Consider the following 24474-nt stretch of genomic DNA (forward strand, 5'->3'; position numbering starts at 1 on the left):
TAATTGAACACTTTATTTAACGAATTCTGGTGACATAAATTTATAGCCCGAGTTTATAGTAGTCAAGAGATGAAAGGATTGAACAGTAAAAGAAAATGGTCATAGAAGATACTAATTATATAGAAAGAAAAACAAATTGCATTCTCTGTTTTTATTAAAATTATGACTAACACACCAATGTTCATGTGTCTAAATCACACAATTACAACGAAAATTAATCAAGAAAAGAAAGAATAAATCTCAGCTGGACCTAAAACTTCGAAATCAAACTTATTGACACACTAAGTATCACTAACATACCTAGATTTATTGAGAAATTTATGACATAAACGAGTCTAATTTTGTACTAAACAATCAAACTGATGAGTCTAGAATAAGCTACTGACATGCCAAGAATTAACAGATTTCTGAAGCAACTATACTCTGTCTTCCTGTACGTTGCCACTTCCCTCATCTTAATCACTCCCATCAGACCTTTCACCTTCCTGCCCTGCAGCAGCTCTGTTACTGTCGTCGATAGCACCCTCAGACTCTGGCATCAGTTGGGCATCTTCAGAAGCAGCAGCTGTGTTACTGTCGTCAATAGCGCCTTCAGACTCTGCAGCTGCACTAGTGATGGTAGCAGGCTGCAGTTGAATTGTAGGCCAGAGCCAAGCAGGTGGTACTGATGTGCTGCCAGAAGGCGCATTCCTCGGCAGAAGAAACGGGTGTTTCAGGAGTTGAGTAACTGTAGTTCCAAGATCAGCAACACACTCCTCAATGAAGCTCCTAAGCCCTTGGTCCTGTACCTTTCTCAATAGCTTCATATCCATTAATCGCGATGTGCTGTTTGCAGCATCCTTATTCACCATCTGCAGCGCGCACAGCCCAACACAGTATATCTCAGACCGCTCTATCGTTCGAGTAATAACAGCACCATACTCACGACTACTCTTGGGTGCAAGAATCTTCGCGACATTCAAATCTCCTAGCTTAATCGTGCCTGAATTTCCAACAACACAGATGTTTTCGCACTTGAGATTACTATGAAAAATCGGTTCATCTTGACTGTGAAGAAAATCAAGCCCTGTCAGAATCTGTTGACACCAATTCTTGATTGCTGGACTGTTTTCTTTGACCTGATGTTTCTGAATGTAATCCTTCAAATTCCCATCATAAAGCTCAGTAATCATGTTAAACTCAACTTTGGTATCTGGGTCACACCAATAATGGTAGCATTTGATTACATTCTGATGATTTAAACTCTTCAACAACTTAGCTTCTGTAATCAAAGTATCAAGATTATTATGTCTAAGAAATTTCTTGCACCAAGCAACTTCTCTGCGATTAGTCTTATCATATCCCAAATAAACTTCTTTAAGATGGCCCTCGTCAATCAGCTTACTGTACCTTGTGTATCGCCCTGTAGAATCTGTCTCCCTAACCTTATAATCGTCGTCTCCTCCGCTTGAATTCGAACCCGCCATTACTTCTAGTTAATGACAACAGCAGAACAGAACTAAAGAAAGAATTGCAATGGAATCAAGCTAATTAATGAAGTTGATTTCTATGGATTAATGGATTTTTTGTTGGGTTATTACGAGAAAAAACAGAATGTTTGAAATAATGGGTTGATGATGAAATGAATTACAAGGGTATTTGAAATAAAGGGTTGAAGATGAAATGAATTATAATCGTAGAAGGGTATTTATAATGGCAAGTGTTTGGGTTGTTACTTATATCCAAACCGATTAATTTTCAGTTGTAGTTAGTTAAGTCAGTTATCAAAATCAAGAATTAGAAAATGCCCCTTCTTCATTTTATTTTTTATTTAAAAAAATCTTTATTTGCCTTTTATTTAAGAAAGATATTTTTTGATTAACCGTTTTATTTCTAAATGACTAGCTAATAACTACCAAAAAATGGTTTGTGGAAAATACTGTATCGAAAAATGTGACTTGTGAGTATACATACGAAATAACATGTTTATACTGGTAAGTGTTTGGTTGTTAATTATGTCCAAACCATAATATAAATAAACCGATTAATCTTCATTCTATCTAGTTGTAGTTAATTCAATCTGTTAGATCAAGAATTAGAAAATGCCCTTTCTTGATTTTTTGTTTTAATTTTTTTTATTAAAGCCCTGTTCTTTTCACCTTAAAAAAATAATATTAAGTAAAAATAATTTCAGTTCAGTAAAAATAAGTTCAGTTCAGTAAAATTCAGTTTTCTTAAAGAAGAATTATAATAGAAAATCAATAAAAATAATTTCAGTTCAGTAAAAATAATTTAATTTCAGTAAAAATAATTTTAGTTCAGTAAAATTAAGTTCAGTTCAGTTCAGTAAAAATAAGTTTAGTTCAGTAAAAATAATTTCAGTTCAGCAAAATTAAGGTGAATCAAACAGGGCCTAAGTGACTACCTAACTAAAATCGTTTGTAAGAAAATGTTTTTAAAAAAAAATGTGTTAGGTGTGACATGTGACATGCAATTTTATATATATTCTGAATGTTCTTCCCACAATTCCAAAATAACTAACAAACTCTGGATACATTCTTTATTCAATAAATTCCTTTAATTTTGCCTTTACTCAATAAAGATTTTAATTTTTTATTTGATCCAAAAGACATTTCATAAAAGTGATTAGTAACTAACAAAAATCATTTTTGGTAAAGACTTATATTATGATCTTTAATTAGACTCATTAGAGAGAAAGCTTTGGTTATGCATGTCAATCTAAAGAATTTAGAGATTTTAAAACAGCCAATTTTTTTTTTTTTTCAAGTAAATGTGAATCCACGCTCTACCCTTAGTAGTCTAAAGTGATTGGGGCAGAAATATTATTATTAGCAAGTTATATTGAAACAGAAATTTACTTGGATATAAATAATTTATGTTAAGTAAGTACGTTTAATTTTAATTTTAGAGGACAAATGGCCTGGCTTTGCCCTGCTCACCTCTCTTCTTCAGTCCTCTATTACGGAGTATATAATTTCAGAGTAGTAGAGGTTGCATAAGCATAGTCAAAGATAGCCTCATCATCAATCAAGACCCTATTAGTAGACAACTAGAGATGACAAAATTATACCACACACTTGCAAATTCTAAATGTCATACTAACTTGATCTGGCTCGATCAAGAGTTGACACTTTATTTGAGATCTCTAGTAACGGAAATATATTGCCCGTGACCCCGTGCTTAAGACGCTTAATAGTAAGTGATTGTCATAAGAAGGGCCACATTCAATACTCTTGCAAGGCCATGAAGGAAAACCTCAAGAAATTGAAATCCTTGAAGATGAAGGAGAGCGAGAAGAAGGGGAGGCATCTTTTGGTCATAATGATGAGAAAGATGATGATCAAATCTTCTTGTTAGAAGAACAGGGGAGTTGTAATGGAGGCAAGTGGATCATGGATATGGGTTGCTCATACTATGCATGCCATGACAAAAAGAAGTTCAAGAAGTATTTAGCGGAAATATAGCTATCCGTAACGGGCAAAAGCAACCTATCCATAACGGGCAGCGGATGTAAAGTATGCTGCCGTTACATATAGGCTATGTTATTTGTAACGGACAGTTTAAATGCCCGTTACGAATAACCTGTTATTTGTAACGGACAGTTTGATTGCTCGTTACGAATAACCCGTTATTTGTAACGGACAGTTGGACTGCCTGTTACGAATAACCCGTTATTCATAACGGGCATTTAAACCGCCCGTTACAAATACAAGTGAACCCAATTTAAAAAAATAAAAAAAAATAATAATAATAAAGCAACAGGTGATAGCTGCTAGTCTGCTAACCTGATAATTTGCTATGATGCCAAATATTAATTACTATTATCAATATTCAATAATAATAATGTATTTGTCAAAAAATAATAATAAATGTAAAATTTAATTAATTATAAAATCAAAGATACAACTTTCACAAATGTCCATATTGACTTTACAACAACTTCCTAACATGAGTCAAAAGCTACTACATATAAAATACTCCCTCCGTTTTTAAATACTTGCTCTATTTCTTCATGCGCGGAGTTTTAGGAGAAATTGGAGAAAGTAATAAAATATGGAGGTAATGGGGTAGTTGAGAGAATAAAAAATTGTAAAAAGCAAAAGTAGTGGAAGAATAAGAGGAGAGAGTATTATATTGGGTCCATTAAATGTGAGAAATGAATTAAATATCGTAAAAGCTTTCCAAATAGGGAATGGAGCAAGTATTTAAAAACGGCCGGAAAAGAAAAGTGAAGCAAGTATTTAAAAACGGAGGGAGTACTCCGTAATACAACATGAAAATTTAAACAAATTTTCTATTCCATAGTAGACGAAGAACTTGAAAGATCTTATAGAATTTTATGATGTCTTGATGAAGCTTAAATTTTGTACAGCCATCTTTTAGGAATTGGTCAATGAGGTAGCTTAGCCATGGGCTCCGTGGATCTCCACTCCATCAAAACCTGATAATGACAGTTGACGCATTATATGGCTGAATTTTCTACAAGTTAATCGACCATGATTGCTAAATTGTACACTTCAGACTTCAAGTTGGCCCTTGAAAACCATGACAAATTGACAAGTAACACTCTATAAATTGCAGTGACACACACACACACACCAGCTAAACAATCATGAGAGTAGGACGAACCTGCTTGAATTGCATTCATGGAAGCCTGACGATATTGCTCAACAATCTCAGGTATTTCATGGGAAGTCAGGGCTCGGGGAGTGAATAGTTAATGCTATATTAAACACAAGTAATTTATAACTATAGAGAGTGAATAGTTAACCTGCATGCGAGGCTCGACCAACATACCACAACTGACTGAAGATGACTGCACCCTTGGCTTGAACAACATTAACCACTTTCTTCCATGCTTCGACTTGCTCATTAGTGTAAATTCCTGGGCAATGGGGAAATCTGCAGCATAATTATGTTTTTATGGACGTCTCCTATTTCTAGTAAATTGGGTCACAAATACTATTTGGTTTTGCTTGATGACTTCTCTAATTTTTTTTATGGGTTTTTCCTATCAATTACAAATCACCAAGTCTATGACATTTTTCTTAATTTTCGAGCATATGTAGTAACTCAATTCGAAAGGGACATTAAAACCTTTCAAAGCGACAATGGTCGCGAGTTTGATAATTCTCCATTCTGAAAATTTTGTGTGGATAAAGGTATGGTCTTTAGCATCTCTTGCCCCAACACATCATCTCAAAACGGCAAAGCCGAAAGAATTATACGCACAATTAGCAATATGTCTCGTACAATCCTCTTTCATGCCCCCCTTCCTCCTTCCTTTTGAGTTTATGCTATTCATATGGTTGCATATATTCTCAATATTCTACCATCCACAACCATACAAAACAAAACACCAACCGATGTTCTATGTCGTAGGTCACCTACTTATGACCATCTTTGTGTTTTTGGCTGCTTGTGCTACCCGAATCTTAGTGCAGTTGCTCCTCATAAGCTTGCCCCTCGGTCTCAACCATGTGTGTTCTTGGGTTTTCCTTCCAACCATCGAGAATATCTTTGTTATGACTTGTCTTCGAATAAAACTACAATCTCTTGTCACGTGACATTCGTTGAAAATATTTTTCCATTTTCAAACATTAAGCAATTCACTTTAGTTTTATGGAGCCCAATATTACACCCATGTATGTGCAAACCCAACTCCAAGCAGGCCCAGCAGCTCCCACCCCACACTCATGCCAACCCACGGCCCACTACACTTCCTCACTCTCCTACTCCTCTCACGGACCAGAGTACTCTGCAAGTGGGCCGCGAACACACCCAGTCCACCATAACCACCCTGCGGACCTATCTGTCCAGCCCGCATCCCTCACAAAATCTAGGGCTGAGCAAAACTATCTGATAATCCGAAAATCCGATAATCCGATCCGCATCCAATCCGAAAATTTAGGGTAACCGATCCGAAATAATTTTCGGATCGGATATCCGATCCGTAAATTTCGGATATCGGATCGGATATCGGATATCAGAATTTCTGATTTCGGATATCCGAATATCCGAAAAAAAGTCGGATATCGGATCGGATATCCGATCCGAAATCCGAAATATACAACTGCTTTATTAATTACTTCGTAACACATACTTAATGCCCAACAGCCCAATAGGACCAATACCCACCCAAACCCTAAAATATAAACAAAACAATTCACTCTCAGTCAGCCACTTTCTTTCACTCTTCCTTGTTCCTTCCCATATCTCTCTAACTCTCTCTCTAACTCACGGGTAGTCCTTCTGTCAGATCTCACGGCGGCTTCCCTCCTCACCGACAATCGACTCTCTCCTCTCAGATCTCCTCACGGCAGCTTCCCTCTCTCCTCCTCATAGCAAATTACGAGCAGGGCTTCAATCAGTTACATTTCTCGAACTTTTTGAGTAGTAGTTTTTTTTTTTTTTTTCCAATTAATCTACTTTAGAGATTTTAGTGTATCATTGTTAATTTATTATTGCTGGTTGTAATTTTGTTGTTTTTTGATTTTACTTAAAAGTTGGGATTGCTTTTTGGTTGAATTTGTAAATAATTTGATGATAATGTAACATTGACTTAAGAACTGTCGTTTTGATGATAATTTTGTTGTTCTAATCGGCTTAAGAACTGTCGTTTTAATCTTGGTTTGAATGTTTAATGATAATGTAACATTGACTTATTATTAATTTATTTTTATTATTATTCCTACTGTATTTTCTTGGTCTCAACTCTCAATTAATCTTGTTCATTGTTATTACCTTGTATTTGATATCCGAACTATCCGATCCGAAAACTTACGGATATCCGGATCTCGGATATCCGAAAATTTCGGATCGGATACGGATATTGGATTTAGGAATTTTCGGATTCGGATATCCGATCCGAAATCCAATTTCGGATCGGATATCCGATCCGTGATCACCCCTAACAAAATCCCACCCAAAATTCACCCACTTATCCTGCATCACCAGTTTATCCAATCCGGGTCATTACCCCACCCTAGTTCACTCTCGGTTCCTCAACCACGGCCTATTCCTCATCCATCTCACACCATGGCTACTCGTGCTAAGAGTGACATTTTTAAGCCAAATCCTAAATACCAAGCTAATTTAATGGTCCAAGCTATCTCACCACTAACTAAAAATCCCAAGTTAGCTATGCTTGACAAAAATTGGAATGCCGCCATGAATGAGGAATTTAATGCTCTTATTAAACAACATAGGAGTACTTGGGATCTCCTACCGAGACCGGAAAGGTTTAATATTATTCGATACATGTGGTTGTTTAAACATAAATACATGGATAATGGTGATTTGGAGAGACACAAGACAAGACTTGTTGTGAATGGCAAGTCTCAATAGGTTGGTGTTGATTATGAAGAGACTTTTTTTTGGTGAAAATTGGTGTTTTATTATACTATTTGTTTTCATTATGTAATGATTGAGTTTGGCAACTAAAAAATGTTTATAGCAAGACTTAAACTCGAAACCAACAAGTACAAACTAGCAATTCGGAGCATCGCCCGAGCCACACACTAGTTATCTCTTGAAAATTGGTTTTGTGTGCAACAAGAGTGATAATTCCCTCTTTATTTTGCGGCATGGTGCTAATGTTACATATCTCTTACTAGGAGCATGCATGAAAAGACAAACCTACTAAACAGCATAATTAGGTTGTAAATCCTATCTGATGTGAATCAAGAGGGTAATTCTTTTGAAGATCCAATTACATTGATTTTGCATCCAATAAGGTTCGAACTTGGAGGGAAAAGCCAAGGATGGGTCACTTGTTTGATTATCAAGGAATAGTTTTTCTAGAGTTTTGCTTCTAAGTTTTTACTTTTCACTTGAAAGGGTTTTTCTTGGTTTAAGCACTTAGGATTAAGTTTATTTTCTGTTATTTAGTTGCTATAAACTTCCTAAGTATATTAGGAAAGTTTTTAGTTTATTTAGGATTAGTTTTCCTATTCTAGTTAGAAGTAGTTTCCTAATCCAATTAGGATTGGTTTTCTATTCTAGTTAGGATGGCAAGGTTAGGGGTTTGTCCTAATCCAAATAGGAATGGAATTAGCTTATTTTTAGTCTATAAATAAGGGATTTTCGTGGCCTTTAGAGTCATAGAAAATCAGATTAATTCAATACAATTGTTTAGCTTTGTTTAATTCAAGGAGTTAATTTGATAATTAGAACGTGCAATTCTTAGTTCTAGGAGTAGTCTAAGATTTGTTCATCAAAGTATCTAGTTCTAGGAGTAGTCTAGATAATTTGATTAGGCATTGAATTCGTTCCAGGAGTGGTCGTTTTCAAGGTCATATCCGGTTACTTTCATTCGTTTTTGGTTCGAATTTATTATTAAGAACAAAGCTTTATTTTAATTGTGTGATTTTAGATCTTTTATAAGGTTAAAGGGCTTTAATCCACATCACTATATATATTGAATGAATGATCGAGAAGCCTCCACTCAAGGAGAATTACACTATTCTACAATGCCTATATAATTACATAATAAGTTGAAAAAATTAGAAAAATTAAGATGAAAGAAAATTCTAAGTAGGACTACCTAGCTATTCACTCATCAGAAGTCTTGAAAGACTAATCAAAAAACAGATTGAAGAGAAATTTAATAGCATGTACAATTTGGCTCGGGCTATCAACTAATTAATCTAGCGAAGAAGGGATGGACGATTTTACCAGAGGACCAGGACAGCTCCGCAAAATATGATCTAATCACAAAGCAAAAGAATGTACCAAAACTCCCAATAAACATCTAGCCTGTCTTGAGCCTCTTCACTGCATGATCAGACTCGCTACCGGTGCTATCAACTCTAGCATGTTGCAAAGATTGATTGCCACTAGGAGTTTTGACACCCTGAATAAAGAAAAACAGGTCTTTTGCTTAGATGAATCACAATATTTGAAACATTTTCTCAAACTCGCCCATTACTTGGTTATGCTTACCTTCCCAACAACCTCATGGGAATCTTGTCTGTTATGTGCTCGCTTTCCTATGTCAACTTGAACTGAATTGCTTGCTTGAGACAAATCTACCTCATAATTCTATAAAGTTCTTGTTAATGTACTCAATAACCTGTGCCAAATTAATATCCATTCAAATTAGTAGAAAGAAAATTAACAGGAGAATAAATTTTAATATAGGATATTTTGACTTTTACCACCAAAAAAGAATCAAAAAATTGTTTTTTTACCACCAAAACTTCTAAAACTTTTATTTTACCACCAAAAAAATATCTAAAAATTGTTTTTTACCACCAAACGTCAAGAAAACCGTTAAATCTAACGGCTTAAAAAAATTTCCTTCGAATTTCATGCGCAAAATATGTTTTTCATAGGTTTAGGGGGCACTTTGGTCCTATGGGTCCAATTTGAGGTCAAAATTGACAAAAAATGATAGGAAATGCCTCGTTTTGCGTTTTCACGCAAATCGAGGTTTTTTTAAACACGCAAAACGAGGCATTTTCGATCATTTTTTGTCAATTCTGACCTCAAATTGGGCTCATAGGACCAAAGTGCCCCCCAAAACTCCTAAAGAGCATGTGTTTGACACGAAAATCGAAGAATTTAAAAAATTTTGTTAGGTTTTTTACGACAGGTGGTAAAAAACAACTTTTAATTTTTTATTTGGTGGTAAAATAAAAGTTTTAGAAGTTTTGGTGGTAAAAAACATTTTTTTGATTTTTTTTGGTGGTAAAAGTCAAAAAATCCTTTAATATATACATTCAATTTATATAATATAGGTACTAACTTTGATGTCTTTGTTAGAATATAGGTATAATATTTAATTTATATTTTTGATATTTGAAAAAATAATCATTTTTTTCCTGAGTACTAACTGAGGTTGAAATTTATTTTAATTTTTTAAAGACCGTGCATAGCACGGTACTTATGCCGGTAAAATTAAATAAAAATTGCACCAAAGAAAATATATAAATTAAATAAAGAAAAATAAATCATTAATAATCTAAATTTAGACCTTAATAAGAGTTTTGGCAATTTCATATAGATTAGGATCTTTGATTGCTACAACCAAGGAAGATTTCTCTTATTTATCTTTCAACTAATATGAGTAAAAACAATACTACACATGTAACTCCTTGTTTTAGGGTCGGGTAAATTTATCTATCACACACTTTTTCCAAAAAAAAAATAAAAAAATAAAATTGTTTATGGTAAACCTACCTTATTTAAAAGTATAATTAAAAAAATCATCATAAATGATAATAACAAAAACTAATTTAATTATGTGAGGTATTTTTTTTTTTTTTTGGAAACAAATTACTTAAGGCATTTATTGATTAATTAATAACAATGGGTATTTTTTTCACGTGATATAAAATCCCAGAACCAAAACCTCCTTGATATCATAATTGAAAGTAAAAGAAGAAAGAACACAACAACCACGGAGATGGTGATGGAGAGTCATAAGAGGAGGAGGAAGATGGAGGGAGACATCGAAGAAGAGAGGTTTTTATTTCTAGGTTCAGAGTTGAATCTATTTTCTATCGATTTGAAAAAAAACGGAGGAGAAATATGGTGGGAAGTGCTTTAAATTATCGTATGACCCACCACTGGTGGAGGTGACGTGGAAAACTAATATTCACGCCACCTCTGATTTCCTTCCTTTTGGTATGTATTCAACTAGATTTAATTTCAAGACTGCCTTTTCTCCTTCTTCTAGGGTTTCAGATTCAAATATACTTTTAATTGGTGGGGAATTATATGATCCTTCGTCACCATATTGTTCTACGCATGGCTCGAGAGAGATGTATAAGCTAATTCCAGAAGTTAGTGGTCCTAATGGTGATATTAAGAATATCATAATTGAATTAGCTGATGCTACTATTCCGAGGATGAAAGCTAGTAAAGTGTGTCCTATTGTTGAAGAGATTGGAGGTAATCTATATGTCTTTCACTCTCGCTTTTTACACAGAGGTTTCACTGCACAACCTCAAATTCCTTGAGGTTTTTAATTCTAAAATTGGTGAATGGAGAACCCTTCCAGTTCCTCATTTCTTTGCTGCTAGTTCGGCTACTGTTATTTGTGCACATGTTGTATTTGGTCATTGTTTTGCAATTGAAACATCTAAAGAATGTTTTTGTCTTGATACATTCAAACAAGAATGGTGTTGTTCAGACAACATGACCTCTCATTTAATCAATATTCTCCCTATGACTATACCCTCGGGTCTGCCCTGCTTCGGACTCGACGAACATGGTAGACAACCTAACTGTATGTTGGTATTAGTCTTCTCATTGAGCCCTTTGCGTACCTAGCCTCCCCTGATGGAACCGATGCAAGGTAATCTTTGTATCATGTTATTTTTAAAGACATTTTTCCTTATTTTTATCCACCCATGTTTAGAAATGTGCTTATTCATCAACCTTTGATTTTGACAGATTCATCAACCTTTTCAATTTTTTCATTTCAGATGGAAAAATTGACAATGCTAATATGCTAATAATGTGATAAGTAATACGAAGTACAAAATGTTGACCTTAAGATTTTAAGATTTCAATGATGACACAACTTAACTTATTTACAAAATAATAAGAGCTTGATTGTTTGATTGTGTGATTAGTTGCAATGACTAGGAGAATTGAGTGTCTTGGGAAGATTCCATGAGGAACAAGAGAGCCAGATACAAAGCAATCCAAAAGAGAAGAGTTCCCTCACAGGAATTGGTGCTTCAGAAATGAAGACTTGAGAAAGAGAAGATTTCCCTCAAGGAACAGAAGCTTCAGAGTAGAAGCTTTACCAATAAAAGAGAAGTTCCCCTCAAGGAACATAAGCCTCGGAGTAGAAGCTTCATCAGAGAAACATGAAGACTAATATATTTTTATATTTTATGATTATGTAAGTATGAGGATAATATTACACTCGAAAATAGCTATGTGGAATTGGTCTAAGAAGATAGAATTGTGCATGCTTGTTTTTAGGAAAACAATTGATTTTAAAGTCTTATCTTTTTTATTTTATAAAAGGATTTATTTGTTATATTTTTCGAAAATCAATTAGGTAAATAAAATCTGATTTTAGTTTTCTAAAACTTGCGGCCTACTCCCCATGATCTCTTCCATATCATGGTCTTGACACACTGAGGAGTTCATGCCCTTGAATTTAGGACATGTTCTTATTAGTGGGTTGGAGTAGTGGCGTCGTCATGGATATGCTGCACAAAGAGGTTTTTCCAAAGCGATTCTTGGTCTATAAATAGTCATTGCTTTTAGATGGAAAGACTCACCCTTGCTCAAATAGATTTCAGCTTTTTCTTTCTTTAATCGAGTTAAGAGTCCAATTCCAGATTAGTGAAATAGAGTGTTCTTATAATAGAGTTTATTCTTTCGAGTTGTATTTTGGGGAATTGAGAAGTTTGAGTGAACTTCTGTTTAGGAGAAAGAGAAGTAAGAAAGAGAAGAGAAGAGAGAAAAAGAAGAGAAGAGTAACAAGTTGGGTAACTTGTTCCTCAGGGCTTTGAGTTCATTGAGGAAGTTGAAGATAGAGTCTTTAGTTTGTAATATGTCATTTTGTCCTATACTAGTGAAGATTGTTTTCCTAAAATCCCAAGTGGTCGTAGTTTTTCTCCTTGTTTAGGGCCAAGGAGTTTTCCACGTAAAATTTTTCTTGCAATTTTAATTCCTTTAGCTTACTTGTTTTTTACCGCAAAAAAATTGACAAATATGTCATACTACAATTCACCCCCCCCCCCTTCTTGTAGTATTCATTGAAACAACACAACAAGTCAATTAGCACGGTTCGTTGGACTCATTTAAACTATGCTAATCCTAGTCATTGGACTATACAGAGTTCTCGATTAAGTGTCATTGCTGCTGCCATTTGTCAGGCCAACTCATACTTTTGGAGTCAAAGTTAGCCTTGACTAATACTCTATAATTACTAGATATGACACAAACTAACCAACTCAAATTGTTATACTTAAATCCGGTTGAAGTTGGACACTTCATTTGAAACCTCAAGTTTTTGCTTGTACTTAAGACACTTAAACATTAGTTACATATATAGTAACGAGATGAGATTGAGGATTGAATACATAAAACTATAAAAGATACTCTTACTAATTATAAAGAAAGACAAACAAATAGCAACACCAACGTTCATATATCTAAATGACACTTACAATTGAAAATTAATCAAGAAACTAAGGCTTCGTTTGGCATCATTGTGGTTTTCTGTTTTTTGGTTTTTTATATTTCAAAATCATATGATATATGTCACATAATAAATAAAAAAAATAGTCAAATTTATTAAAATTATGATAATTTTGAAAACTGGCAACAAAAAAGTGAAAACACCTTTTTCTTGTTTCCTGTTTTTGGTTTTTTGTTTTAAAAAAAAACAAAAAACTGAAAACGAAAAACAATACCAAACAAGCCCTAAAGAATTAAATCTCAGTTGGACTAAAGCCGAGAAATCATACTTATTGACACACTAAGTGTCACTAACATGCCCAGATTTGTTCAAAAATTTTCTGATGAACCTAAACTAGACTTATGACTCAAATTAATCTAATTCTTCCATAATTTGTTCCATAGACATAGACTTAAACCTGCGGCATATAATTCTATTCGTTATGGAGCATATGTTTGCTAATCTTCCTTCCCAAATCTTCAGTGACACTGAAATATGTTTCCTACCACACTCTTCAACGTATAAAGTAAACCTTCTTTCATCTCCCTTGAAAGGACATTGTTCAGATATCCAAAGGTGGTGTGACTTCAAATGCCTTAGAGCGTTTAAGATTGATGGCCTGTTTTTGTCAGGACCAATGCATAGTAGGATCAGGTCTTTGAGGTCGTTTTTGGCGCTGATTACTTGGTCGTTCAGTACATGGTCGTTGTCACATAGCTTCAATAGATTATTCATCAATCTTTGAATAAAACAAAAAAACAAAATTGTTTATGGTAAACTTACCTTATTTAAAAGTATAATTAAAAAATCATCATAAATGATAATAACAAAAACTAATTTAATTACGTGAGGTATTTTTTTGGAAACAAATTACGTGAGGTATTTATTTATTAATTAATAACAATGGGTATTTTTTTCACGTGATGTAAAATCCCAAAACCAAAACCAAAACCTCCTTGATATCATACTTGAAATTAATAACAATGAGTCATCTGAATCACTTGCATAACCCACCTATCTAATAATCAGACTTTACTAAAGATTACACAATGCGACTAACTCAATCTAATTGTTGTAATTCCACAATCTAACTCAAGCTGGTCATGTTACTCTAATGACTAGAAGTCTAGAAAAAGTAATTTTTTTAGTATGATCTTGTGTAGAAGACGGCGGTTGTTGTAATCCCCCGTATTTTTAAATATATTATTAATGAAATTATATTTTATTCATAATATTTATTTGTATTTTTTCGGATTTTATTTCAAAAGTTTCAAATTATTTTTGGGTTTGATGAACGATTTTATTACAAAGAACTTTTTATGAACCTTTCTTCAATAATTTATGTCCAACAAACAAACCAAACCCACTTTAATTTCTTAATTGGCCCATTAATTTTATGAGGCCCAATCTCAAAACTAACCCTACACCACTCTCTTTCCTATAAATACCCCATACATCCCCAAAATTTTCCCACACAAAAGGTTAGTCTTATTTTCTTTCTCTTTTGTTTTTTTTAATTTGTGTAATTATAATTATTGATTATGGGTTTTGATTTTATTGTTTGAAATTAATTTTAATTAGTATCAAATTGTATTTTGATGATTAAACTTTATAATTTCAGATTTTATAAATGTTATAATTTTCAGATTTTGTAAATTTAATAACCTAGGGTTTTTAATTATTGAAAATCATGATTTTAGGGTTTTTATGAACAATTGATTTAGGGCTTTTATAGTAATAATGTTTTTAAATTTTGGTGATTATAACTACTAATTAATTTAACTTAATTCCAGATTATTTTGAACACGTAAATTCGTGTTTTAATGTTTAGATTTCGGTTCGTTAATATTAATCCCGTTTTAATCCCGATCAGGTTCTGAACTCATCCGATTTTGACAAAAAAGTAGTGTTTTCCATGTGGAAACGATGTTTTAAGAAAGACTCACTACCATTAGTAGTGAGCACCACCCTCTCGTGGCCAAATTCTGCCTCTAAATATGATTTTCGGGCAGTTTTTCATTTTTAACGAAGGTTTTTTTATGCTTAAAATTTTATCCTTGAGTTTGATTAATAAAATTAATTATGTTTAAAGTTAATTAAGCATATAAATATGTTTTTTTTTTTATTTTAATAAGTTTTTCATCATATTATATTGTTGGAAATTACTTAGGTTAGTAATATTAATTGTTGGTTGTTTTCTAGGAAGTGATTATTCTCTAGGAGAATTTTAAATGATTAAAAGTGGCTCAAAGGATTGTTTGTACGAGGTACGTACATGTCTACTTCGTTATAAGTAGTATCATGTTTAGGTACCAAAAGGAAAGAACTTAGTTTCATGATTAGGGAACACTTGGATGGAAATTGTTTGGTTACATATTGATTTAATTCATGTGCTTATGTTTATGAGACATGTTTTGGTGAATTGATTATGTTTGTATGGAATTATGGATGCAAACATGTTGAATTATATTGGATTAATTGTTTGTATGGAATGTTGATACAAACATATTTTATTGGATTGGTTTGTTAACCACATTTGGATTATTAAAGGATTGGAATTGAATGGTTTAAGTGGAATGAATTTATTAATTATTCCACAAGGTTATTATCTATTTATTTATTACTCAATCATGACTTATTAGTATGTTGAGTAAAGGTGGATTAAGCCGAAATGGCTAGGTGAGTTGACTATGTTCTACAATTTTGGATAATTTGGATGTTTAATGGAATTAAAGGCCAATTTGTTATGTGATCACCATTGTCCTAAATAAGATTAAAAGTGAATTGATGTATGATTGTTATGTATGGTCATCTTGAATGAGTTGGCTATTAATTAAACTTGTAATCACGTAAAGTGAAACATGGATGAGCAATAAAACTCTGGAAAGCGTGCACTTCTAGAGTATTGACAATTATGGGTTGGGGTACACGATGGTAGCCCGTGGCTTTTCGAGGCTTGTTTGATCAACATGTCCTCTTCTCTTTTGGTATTTACATTTTATTTTATAATGAAAGTTAGATGGGATCCTAGACTAACTTTGTGAGAATGGAGTCGCGCTCATTCTTGCATCGCGCTAAACTTTTATTTCAAATGGTCATTTGGGACCAAAATGATTTGGTGGATTGTACAACCTCGTTTATTGCTTACTCCAAACTAAATTTAATTAATTGGATTAAATATATAGAGTCAAGTGTTTGGATTTGTTTAGTGAGTATGTTGAGTCAATTGAATTGTCTAAGTGTGGAGTCTTGATTAATGAATTCGTGTTGTGTGTTTATTTACTTTAATTAATTGAGCATGCTAGGTTTGATACGTTGTAGCTTGTACGTACTCAGCTTTGCTGATTGCGTGCTTTTGTGTGTGTTTTCTTTTGGTCATGGCCTTCGCCTTTCAATGACCCTGTGATGATCCAATTATTACACTTGTATTATTGGGGAGCAGTATGCACAGGTTAGCTTGATGATGTGAAGTTCAGGGATTTAACAAACGCATTGTCAAGGGATTGGTGTGATTGAGAGTATTCGATTCTTGTGTTGAACTTATTTATGCTTTGCTATTTCATTTATGTTTTGGACTTTGATTATTGGTATGGTTTTAAATAGGGGCCTTATATGGTTCCAATTTGTAAGCTTTGACTTATTCGTTTTCTAAACTATGTTATTTTAAAGACTTAAGTTTGTTTTTCCGCTGCGATACTTTGATAAAGCCTTAACGTTTTAACACGTGGGGTTAACACGTCAATGGTTCTCCACTATTTTATTTAAAGCAAGTGGTTTGGAAAAGGGAGAATTATTGGGGTGTTACAGTTGTAATCTAACTTCATAAGCTTGGATGCAAGCTATAGGTATACAAACTAAATCAAGAAACAGATCACTTATAGAAATTAAACTCCTCTTCGATTTCAAACATTTATGAATAAATTTCTAAAGTTTTTGGTTTTTCATTGGTTCTAGTGCAATACTACCAGCCATTTGAATTACACAGACACCAAAAGAATACATTTTTTAACATTGTGCATCTTTTATGATAGATATTATATTTATGATAATATTGTTGTAGATTAGAATAGATTTTGTGTATATTTTGTATCCTCATCTTATTACGTTTCCTAACATGCTTAGAATTAATATGTAAATGCTATTTATATTGATCCATGGTATACACTCTAATTTGAGGAATTTTCTCGAAATCTAACATGGTATCAAAGCCTTAGGTTTTCAATCCAACTTCCACAAATTATTTTTTTGTCTTTTAGCTATAATCTATTCTCATATTGATTGTAGATTTCTCAAGTAATTTGTTTTCTCTCATTGATTGCGATCAACGACATTGTTATTTTAGTAGTGTAAGTGATATTTACCTTTCTAGCAACCCAGTTTAACACTAACGCACCAAATATGTGGAGATGTATATTCATTTTATTCGAGAAAAGGTTGTATTAGGTCATGTTTGGGTTCTAATTGTTCCAACTAGATATCAGTTTGTGGACAATTTCACAAAAGGCCTTCCACGAGACTTATTTTTGAATTTTAAATTCAATCTTAGCGTACGACATACTCCCGCTATCACTGCGGGGTGTGATACCTATTAAATTTATGATAATATTTATCGCAGATTAGGATAGATTGTGTGCATATTTTGTATCCTCATCGTATTAGGTTTTCTAACGTATTTAGGACTAATATTGTAAATGTTGGGGTCTTTGTGTTCGTTGGGTGAGCTGGTGATTCTAAGGTGTGGGTGGTGGTGGTCAATAATAGTTAGAAAATTCAAGGGAAAAAAATGAAAAGGGGAGGGGGGTCACGTGGTTGTCACGTGTCCCGGGTTAACGCCGGAATTCAAAGTCAATGCCGGAAAGTTGAGCCAGGTGGTCTTCAACAACAGAAATTTGAATTTGGGCGGCTTTAGACAACATATTTTTTTTTTTGGATGGTTTCTGACAAAAACAAGAATTTGGCGGGTGGTTTAGACAATATTGCCTATAACGAATTTAACAAGATCTCACTTGATATATTTTTTCTCTACAAGTTATCGTACACTTAAGTTCAAAGTTTTGTCAAAACAGACAATCAGATCTGATTAGACCAAATCATATATAATCAAATCAGACCAATTCAGATATAATCAAATCAGACCAGATCAGATAAGCAAAAATAAGGTGCACTAAAGGCCTTAATCCCCCAATTATATACTCGAACACCCTCGTATGGGCAATGGATAATTTGTCAAAATATTTTGACTCAAACAGCCAAACATTATGCCTAAAAGTTGTGGAAATTAAGATGTTATTGGCAAGGAAAGAATTGACAAAAAGCTCACTACATTCTTCTCCTTCAATTCTCTTACTCCCCAGCCTCCCAAAAAGCCACTACAAAAGCAACCAGAAAAACCCTTGATTAAGCTTCAGACCATTGTAAATTTAATTAACAAAAAAAATTCCAAAAAAGAATAAATATTTATTCCTAGTACCCACTCCTTTATCTACTGTTTGCTTCATCACTCTATCCAAATACTGGTAATCTCTTCAACTGCTCTTTTTATCCAGTTTTGAGCTTCTTCTTCTTTGCTTTTGGTTTTGTAAAGTAATTATTTGTACATTGAATGATCTATCTCTGAATTTCGACTTTTTTCACTGAATTTTGATGGGGTTTTGCTTCTTGCTATCTGGGTTCTTTTGAATCTTTTGATGTTGCCTTTTGTATAATTGAATTTCTTCAGAATTTTTATTTTTTTGCAAATTTTCAGCTTTAATTTGATGAATTTTGGTGTTTAACTACTAATTGATGGTAATAGGGATTCTTTTCAGAGGGGTTTGTAATTTTGTACCAAATTTTAGCTCAATTGTATGATTTTGATTGTGTTTTCAGGTGCTAAACATCAAGAGAATTTAATTGCAAAATTTTGTTGGGGAATTTTTATGTGGTGTTTGGAGTTTTGATCTTGTTTTATATCATGGAATCCTGGTGGTTTGATTCATTGGATAAGGGTTTTGAATCAAATGAAGCAAAATCTCAATCTGATTCAATTATTAAAGGTAAAAATGTGTTGATAGGTTGGGAACATAAATCCCCTCTTAGCAATGAGGATAGTGTGTTAACCCCTAGTCAACAATCAGTCGAAAATCGTAGTTTTTCTGAATTGGGTATTGCAGAAGTGGTAAGAAGACAATGTCCTACTGATTCAACAAGGAATGAGTTAGAGGATAATGGTAGTGTTGGAGATTTTTATAGCTCTTATGTTACTACTAATGCCATTTCTGGAGATGATGAATCAAGTTCTAAATTTTCGAGCTCAGTTATGGACTCGAGTAGCCGTGAATCATCACTAATTGATTTGAAATTGGGTGGATTTGGTGATAATCCAAATTCTAGTTCGACTAGAACAGCAACAGCTCATGTGTTGTCTTCAGCTGACTCTTCAACACCTCCAAAAAGGGCTCGAGTGTGTTCTCAGACTGTACATTGCCAAGTTTATGGCTGCCATAAAGATCTCAGTTCCGCGAAAGATTACCACAAGAGGCATAAAGTTTGTGATGTTCATTCAAAGACTCCTAAAGTTATTGTTAATGGTATTGAGCAGAGGTTTTGTCAGCAGTGTAGCAGGTTTGTAATTCTCCTTATTCTTAATCCACTTTGGGCATGAGTACATTTGGAGCTTCTATTTATTATGTAGGAAAAATTTGGAGCTATTGTTTTGCAATAATGTTTATAATTCTGGATCTTTTGGACTGCCTACTAAGTTAAGATTCATCAGGTAAGACCTCATCCTTCCGATCCTGGGTTGTAGCTGCAACATTATGTGAGCAGCAGTGAACTTGCTAATAAATCCCCTCTTAACCCCATATTCACAAAACTCTTGATTGTGCTTCCTGTTAATTATTCACCAGCTATCTTGATTGAAAGAAGCACTGATAACATTATGTTTTTGACGAGAATTTGCAGCAAGTGATAGGATCTCTCATTTACCTTGTGATAAATCCAAATTTGTATCAAGTATCAACTTATGCTTGATGCATCTGGTTGTAAAATTTCAGCTAAGCTCCTATTTTATTTATGTTTTGCAATTAAGTAGTATAAAATTTCCGAAATATTTTGCTTTCTTCATGTTTCGTGATGTTTCATACTCCTCTTTCATACAATGTCTACCTTTCAAGACTTTTCCTCGTAATCCATGCCACTTGCGTGTGATACAATCTTAGAGTACATTTTGGATTTTCGGTAACTATTAGTTATTCTAATGGCTAAAAGTGACATTTTCTGCTTTTAAAAACTGGCTTTTTGGTGATACAGGTTCCATTTGCTGGGTGAGTTTGATGATGGTAAGCGAAGCTGTCGTAAACGACTTGCAGGTCACAATGAAAGGAGAAGGAAACCTCAAGTAGGCTTTAGTAATAGAAATGGGAGATCATTTCAGTCATACACTGGTAACATCAATTTATCCTCTTTAACTCATAATTTTTTTCAAATTAGTCTCTCCTAGTAGGAAAGTGTAAGCTGTAAATGTGTGACAGTTTTAGGCTGTGGATTAATATGCCACTTTCAATCAATTTGGACTCTGCATCATTATGGGGGGTTTTACTTTTTTTGACAAATAATAGTGAGGGTCTTTTTAAATGGCAATTGATTAAAGGGTTCTATGTACAGTGCAATGCTCTGCAATCATTTAGCACACTTCTAGATTTTGGTTAAGAAAATTGGAGCATTTCAAATCCAAGAAGTTGTTACTTCCTTCGATATGATGCGAATTAAACCTTTTTCCCCTCCCTTGGAAGTGTCTTCTTTACATCTTCAACTTTATTTTTTTTGTGCATACTATACTAATGATTGGATCATGATTACCTTTCAATACCCATAATTCACTCCACGCCCTCTCTGATCCAAAAGCCTACAATTTGGAGCAACTTACCTGTTAATTGTTGTCCAATTGACAGTTGTCTGCATTTTAATTCTACGTTGTTATTCTTATACAAAGTATATATTAAAACAAAGTTGTTGGTGGTTTAGACACTCAACCCTAAAATAAAATGTCTTAACATCTACCTTATCTTACATATATTTTCAACATGTATGATGTATCCATACATTTTTATCATTGAATTGTCATTTAATACCTTGTGAGATGACTGAGATCCATCCTTGGCAAGAAGAAACTAGATGAAAAGGAAAGATAAAGTGGTGAACTGTTGTAGGTGTTTGAGAAAACAAACTTTGGTGCTGAATGATGACTATTGTTAAGCTGATTTCTATTTTCTCTTTTTTTTTTTCTGCATTCTGTCTCTTTGTAGTTTATTCAGTCCTAAAGAAAAGTAGTTTTTTTAATTTGACATCTTTGCTAGCTAACCTAGTATTTTTGTACCAGGTCATTGCATCAATCATTATATGGCTAATGCACATACTTCGCAAGAATTTATTTATTTATTTTTTTCAATAATGTCCTAGCTGTTATAGAGTGATTGTTGGTGTATTTCATGGAAAACAGCATCATGCCTTTTTATAACAATAGATATTTTCAATGCTCTGTAGGAAGCAATTTTCAGGGGTTTACACCTACCTCAACATCCTTTATTTGCCAAGATATACTACCAAGAGGCATTTCCCATACAGTGAAATATGGAACGAATGATTGGGTTAAGCATATCAAGGTTGAGGATGGAACAGGCTGTACACAGACACCAACATATAGTTGCATAAATAGACAGCTTCAGCCAAAATCTATTTTGCCCCCTTACAATTTTGAAAAACAGTTCCCTTTTATTGACAACACAAATAATACTGGAACACAATTTCCCTTTGGCAAGAATGTCAATCAACATACGCCTGAAATAGTCTCACATTCCTTGTTTCAAACAAACTCACCTAGGAATGAAGACTTGGCACTTTTGGACGCAGCATCAACCGTTCAAGAATTAGCAGGAATATCAGAGTCCGGTTGTGCTCTCTCTCTTCTGTCATCTCAATCACAAAATTCTTCTGGCCATTCATCTGCAATGCCTGGATGTCACCCTGTAATTATACCAAGCAGTAGTCCACAATATAGTGTGAACGAAGTCTCTGAAAAAATCTTTGGAAATGGTGCACAGGCTTTAATAAGTGAAGTTCAAAACAGGTATTCTTCGGTTATTGTCAGCTCTGCAGGAACAAATCAACCAAGTTACATGTCCGTGCTTAATTATGGTAATAATGCACACTCTGAATTTGGAAATGAGATACACCACCGTTCCAAATTTATGAACATCAAGGATCGTTTGTTGTGTGAAGATGGGACTACTATTGATTTGCTTCAATTGTCATCTCAGCTGCAGCGAGTGGAAAACCAGAAGCTGTCTGAACCTCTTAAGCAGGAAACTGAAAGTTCCTGCTGTCTTAGAATGACATGAAAGACAAAATATGAGGTATGAGAATTGAGAAGTATTTGTTCACTTGTTCTCTCTATGAATGCTATCTGAATTCATTTCCGTAATTAACCACTATGGAGATCGCCAACACCCTCCACCATGACTGCCATCATAAAATTCTGGTTCTTTCCACCGTTGTGCATCATCCTTTAGTCAAACTCTTGCATTTGCTGTGAGATAGCATTGGTTTTTCAAGTTATAAACAAAGTATTTTTGTGAACATCATCCGTAACCATACTTGATTCTTTCTGCTAAGTTGCCACTTCTGTTCACTAGGAACACTGTCATCGTTCATTAGCATGGCCTTTAGTTGCAGAAGCATTACGTTTTTTTTTTTTTTTTTCCTCCTATCACAATCTGCGTGAAAGATGCTTGTTTCCAGATTCTTACTACACTTCTAATAATCCTTATTTTAAGTGTCCTTGATTAATGACTTATAATTTGTTGCACATCTGCATTCTCTGTTAACCAGGATCAAAGAGGACTGAAAGCAAGACGGCTCATTATAATGTGAAGGCAGCCGCCCACCATTGAAAACTTGGTTACTAAATACGAATTTTCACTACCATTATTATCTAACAGCTCAACTGTTGAAGCTCACCTATCGCGAAGGCCTAAGTAAGTATACCCTTATCTGGGATTAGCAAGGTTTAAATCAGTCCAACAAATTGTGTTAATTGACTTGTATTACTTGTAAAACTATTAGCATATTAGTATCGTCAATTTTGTCCATCTGAACAAATTGTAAATGTTGATGTAAAAATTTGTTAAATTCTATTGCATCAGTCTTCATCCTTATATATTGCAAGGAAGTGGCGCGCAGCTAAGCTGATGGCTATCTTATAACTTACACATCAAAGCAGTTCAAGAAATGGTTGCTAGCGCCTAAAAGTGTTGTTTTCTAGGGTTCAAATATAGTTATGGAGTAATTATTTACCCCGACACCCTAACCCCTACCAACCAAGCAACTATGGAGTACAAATTCAAACATGCGCATTGGTACGTGTCAAGACTGTCTACGTGGGTACATGACTACATGTTACACCACTTACATGGTACCCCGTACAACATAATATGTGTAGTCTAGTTTAACAAAATTAGACAAGTGAGTCTCAATTTATTATCATGATAAACAAAATTCGTTTATTAAGTGATAAAATTATAAATAAATTAACAAAAATGTCAAGTTAGCATGATCATTTTGTAATTATATCAACAAGTAGACCTCATATTTACTACTAAAACAATTGTTGATTTAATTTCAGTTTTGTCTAAACAAAATTTGTTTTTCAAGGTGCTAAATTTGTATTTTCTAACATAAGATAGCTTATTGTCTGTTTGAACTTATTTTCTCGAAGAATACCTTTTTTTTTTTTGAGGAACTCGAAGAATACATTTTGGTTCTCACTTCTCAAAAGACCTCAAAAATATCCACCCAGGAACCGACAATGAAGAAAATACAAATATTTAATAACAATTTACATTATGAAGATTAATGATTAGCTGCTTTTAACATCAAAGTCGTTGTAGTATAGTGGTAAGTATTCCCGCCTGTCACGCGGGTGACCCGGGTTCGATCCCCGGCAACGGCGATATTTTTTTCCCATATATATTTATCATATTAATAAATTTACGTTTTGCTGTTGTTATTAACTAGTATTAGTATTAGTGGCTTCTAGAGTTCGAGTTTACAGGAAGGAATCGATGAGGAGGTTTAATCATGAAAAAAAAAAATCAAACTATATTTTGATGATTAAATCTCTTCCACGACTCATCCTCGGAGTTTACAGACGAATGTCGCAAAGAAAATCAGATTTTGTACCAAACCGCCGGCAAACCGTAACTATTGCAACAGTTGCAAGAGTCATCCTACTAGCCAAGAAATAAACATTAACCGGATGATCATGCAGATTTGCAATATGGGTGTTG

General features: G+C 33.9%; 3 protein-coding genes and 1 non-coding gene across 6 annotated transcripts; 3 read left to right on the plus strand and 1 right to left on the minus strand.

Annotated features, from left to right (window-relative positions):
- Window positions 1–455: 455 nt before the first annotated feature.
- LOC145597072 (putative serine/threonine-protein kinase WNK6) lies at window positions 456–1466 on the minus strand. The gene has a single exon (XM_081653248.1). It carries the CDS (start codon window positions 1464–1466, stop codon window positions 456–458), a length of 1011 nt encoding a protein of 336 aa, XP_081509374.1.
- A 5572-nt stretch (window positions 1467–7038) lies between these two features.
- On the plus strand, window positions 7039–7347 carry LOC145597073 (putative mitochondrial protein AtMg00820). Its single transcript, XM_081653250.1, has one exon. The coding sequence runs from the start codon at window positions 7039–7041 to the stop codon at window positions 7345–7347; it is 309 nt and encodes a 102-aa protein (XP_081509376.1).
- Window positions 7348–18447: 11100 nt separating this feature from the next.
- On the plus strand, window positions 18448–23327 carry LOC145597904 (uncharacterized). 3 transcript variants are annotated; one of them, XR_014103449.1, is made up of 6 exons: window positions 18448–18666; window positions 19019–19753; window positions 20441–20574; window positions 21674–22324; window positions 22447–22542; window positions 23018–23327. XR_014103449.1 is itself a non-coding variant. In XM_081654170.1 (5 exons), exons 2-4 carry the CDS (start codon window positions 19104–19106, stop codon window positions 22525–22527), a joined length of 1638 nt encoding a protein of 545 aa, XP_081510296.1. In that variant the 5' UTR covers window positions 18448–18666; window positions 19019–19103; the 3' UTR covers window positions 22528–22542; window positions 23018–23327. The 3 variants fall into 3 exon arrangements, 2 of the variants coding, with proteins under 2 accessions (XP_081510296.1, XP_081510297.1); XM_081654170.1 differs by having other exon boundaries at window positions 21674–22542; XM_081654171.1 differs by lacking the exon at window positions 18448–18666 and having other exon boundaries at window positions 18680–19753; window positions 21674–22542.
- Window positions 23328–24065: 738 nt separating this feature from the next.
- Window positions 24066–24137, plus strand: TRNAD-GUC (transfer RNA aspartic acid (anticodon GUC)). Its single transcript has one exon. It is a non-coding gene; the product is annotated as a tRNA-Asp (tRNA).
- The last annotated feature ends 337 nt before the right edge of the window (window positions 24138–24474 follow it).

Source organism: Chenopodium album, chromosome 20, assembly GCF_948465745.1.
Source record: "Chenopodium album chromosome 20, dcCheAlbu1.1, whole genome shotgun sequence".
NCBI classification, from domain to species: domain Eukaryota; kingdom Viridiplantae; phylum Streptophyta; class Magnoliopsida; order Caryophyllales; family Amaranthaceae; genus Chenopodium; species Chenopodium album.